At 33.6% G+C, this 2,586-nt stretch overlaps 1 protein-coding gene across 1 annotated transcript; it reads left to right on the forward strand.

Annotated features, from left to right (window-relative positions):
- Positions 1-1,012: 1,012 nt before the first annotated feature.
- Positions 1,013-2,143, forward strand: LOC139511003 (acetylcholine receptor subunit alpha-like). The gene has a single exon (XM_071297567.1). The coding sequence runs from the start codon at positions 1,013-1,015 to the stop codon at positions 2,141-2,143; it is 1,131 nt and encodes a 376-aa protein (XP_071153668.1).
- Positions 2,144-2,586: the final 443 nt, after the last annotated feature.

The following is a 2,586-nucleotide window of genomic DNA, read 5'->3' on the forward strand; positions in this document are numbered from 1 at the left end:
ATAAGCATAGACTTTTACCAGTCTCAGTCCAAACGTTGGCATACAGGGGGTCCCGCTTTTTTGAAATCCTGGATTCGCACCTGCTCGTCACAACGATTATTTTATCAGGTCTATGATGGATTGCCCCTTCAAACAAACTTAAAGACTTATGATTATACTTTAAATCTATATATAAAAACCAACATTCAAAAAAGTACACCAACATATACTAGTTAGACTGTTTCTGCATAAGAGTCATTCTTCATTTTTTTTGTCGGTTTAGGAGAACTAATTAAATAATATGTCATGTATATGTATAACTAACATCACCTGTGTCAAATCCAATTGTTCATAGACTCTTTCTCTATCTTAAAACCATTGAACCATAAAGAATCGAAATCTTTTGTAAGTACGTATTACACTTTCAAGAACCAAACGGCTTAAGTAAACAAGTCTATAGCTGAAACATTTATTTTTCAATAATGAATTTACAATTTCTCCTTTGTTAAAAATTTAACAAAGACAAAGAGAAAGAAACATTCCCATTACCTCAAGTTTATACCATAAATTCGTTATAAAGATGGAGTCAATATATATATGATCATAAATGGACGATGATAAAGTAAAAATCAATTATCATTATTAATCTTTTATAGAGTGAATTAAAATGTTACAACGTGGGTAACAATTCAAATAAACTTATGGGTACTAATTGTTGTTGCGAAAGGATCAACATAATGTATAGTAAAGCAAACATATCATCACTCAGTAACACTGAGATGTAACATCATTTACGAAAAGCCGCCACATATAATTGCAATAACATTTCACCCTTAAGCTTAATTAGATACGGACTACACACAGTTTTTTAGTTTCATTGGTGTGAAACGTGGCATCACTGCAAATGGATTTGTGTCAACTTTGAAAGCCACAAATGTCTCAGTTGCACACATTGTTATTATTACTACTATTAGCCTTTCAAATGATCAACGCATCTTATTTCACTGAAATCGATAGATTGCATACAGATTTGATGACTGGATATAATAAAGATATATTGCCACAATGGAACAAATCACAACCAGTAGATGTCTCAATTGCATTTCATTTACTTAATCTGAATGGAATAGACAGTGTAAAGGGAGTTATTGCAATTGCAGGATATTTCATTTTCCAATGGATTGACGTAAATATGCAATGGACACCAGCCAATTACACTTCTATAGAAACCATAGTCATACCACTTGAAAAAGTATGGAAACCGCCGGTTATAAATGCTAATTCTGTCATGGAATTTAAATTTTTTGGAGCCGCTGGTACCTTTGTTCGTGTTAACCATACAGGTCTGGTTACATGGACTCCAGGTCTTAATTTGGAATATACTTGTAATATGGACACAACGTACTTCCCTTTCGATACACAGATGTGTGAAATGGAAGTATTGATATGGGGGTACAGTTCAGAAGAACTTACTTTTACGACGAGCAGAACTGATGTCGACATCAGCTTTTTTCACTTTAACAATGAATGGGAATTAATGTATACTTCGGCTGTTGCGATCAATACTAGTAATTTTAGTCCGCTTGTGAAAATTGAAACCCACTTTGTACGTCGTTCTTTGTATTATGTAATGAATCTCATTTTCCCTGTAATGCTTTTAGCATTACTAAATTTATTTGTATTTCTTTTGCCACAGGATTCGAGTGAAAGGGTTGGATTTTCAGTTACATTATTGTTAGCAAATGTTATGTTTCTAACGATTGCACAGAATATGCTCCCAGCTACAGCAATACCGAGAATGTCCGCCATTTGCATTGCACTGTTACTGAATCTATGTTATAGCGGACTTATAGTCATTACTGTAATTATTAGCGGCAACATCTATCATAAGTCGGACGAGGAGGTTATCGATAACTGGATAGTGAAACTTGTACAATTAGGTAAATTATTTAGAAGTAACCATAAGCAAGTATCATCAGAACTAATAATTCCTCACGTTGAAAAGAACTTAGATGGAGAAAAATGCGAAAAGAGGAAAGAAGATCCACACAAGGCCAACTGGCAGCAAGTTGCAAGAATGCTTGACCGTATTGCCCTTATCTCTTATATTACACTTTTCATATCTGGTTGTAGCGGAGTTGTAATAGATTGTTCCCGAAGGTAAAATTTTGTGTGTTGCTGTAAGGGGGACATTATATTAATTCAAGAAATCCGACATTATTTATAGTCTAAACTGTTAGAAAAGTCAAACAAATACGATATCATTGTCCAAACTGTAAGAAATAAAAGTGGTGAAAAAATTGACATTACTAGAGGTGCAGCGTGCAAAAAAAAAAAACACAGGAAGATATAACAATAACAATGTCAAATTGTACATCCAGTGCAAAAGGAAGAAGAAAAAAAAAGAATAAACAGTCACCTACTTCATATCATTGACTGGCGATATTCCGAACTAGCCAATTAGATCATTAGTATTAAAATACAGCGTATATAAGTGATAACAGACAACTTTGATATGAAACACATTACTGGATTAAATTGCAATCTAAGGTTGCAAAATGTAAGCAGGGCAAGCTTATATATGGGCGTTTTTTCAATAAAAGCGTG

Source organism: Mytilus edulis, chromosome 2 (genome assembly GCF_963676685.1).
Source record: "Mytilus edulis chromosome 2, xbMytEdul2.2, whole genome shotgun sequence".
NCBI classification, from domain to species: domain Eukaryota; kingdom Metazoa; phylum Mollusca; class Bivalvia; order Mytilida; family Mytilidae; genus Mytilus; species Mytilus edulis.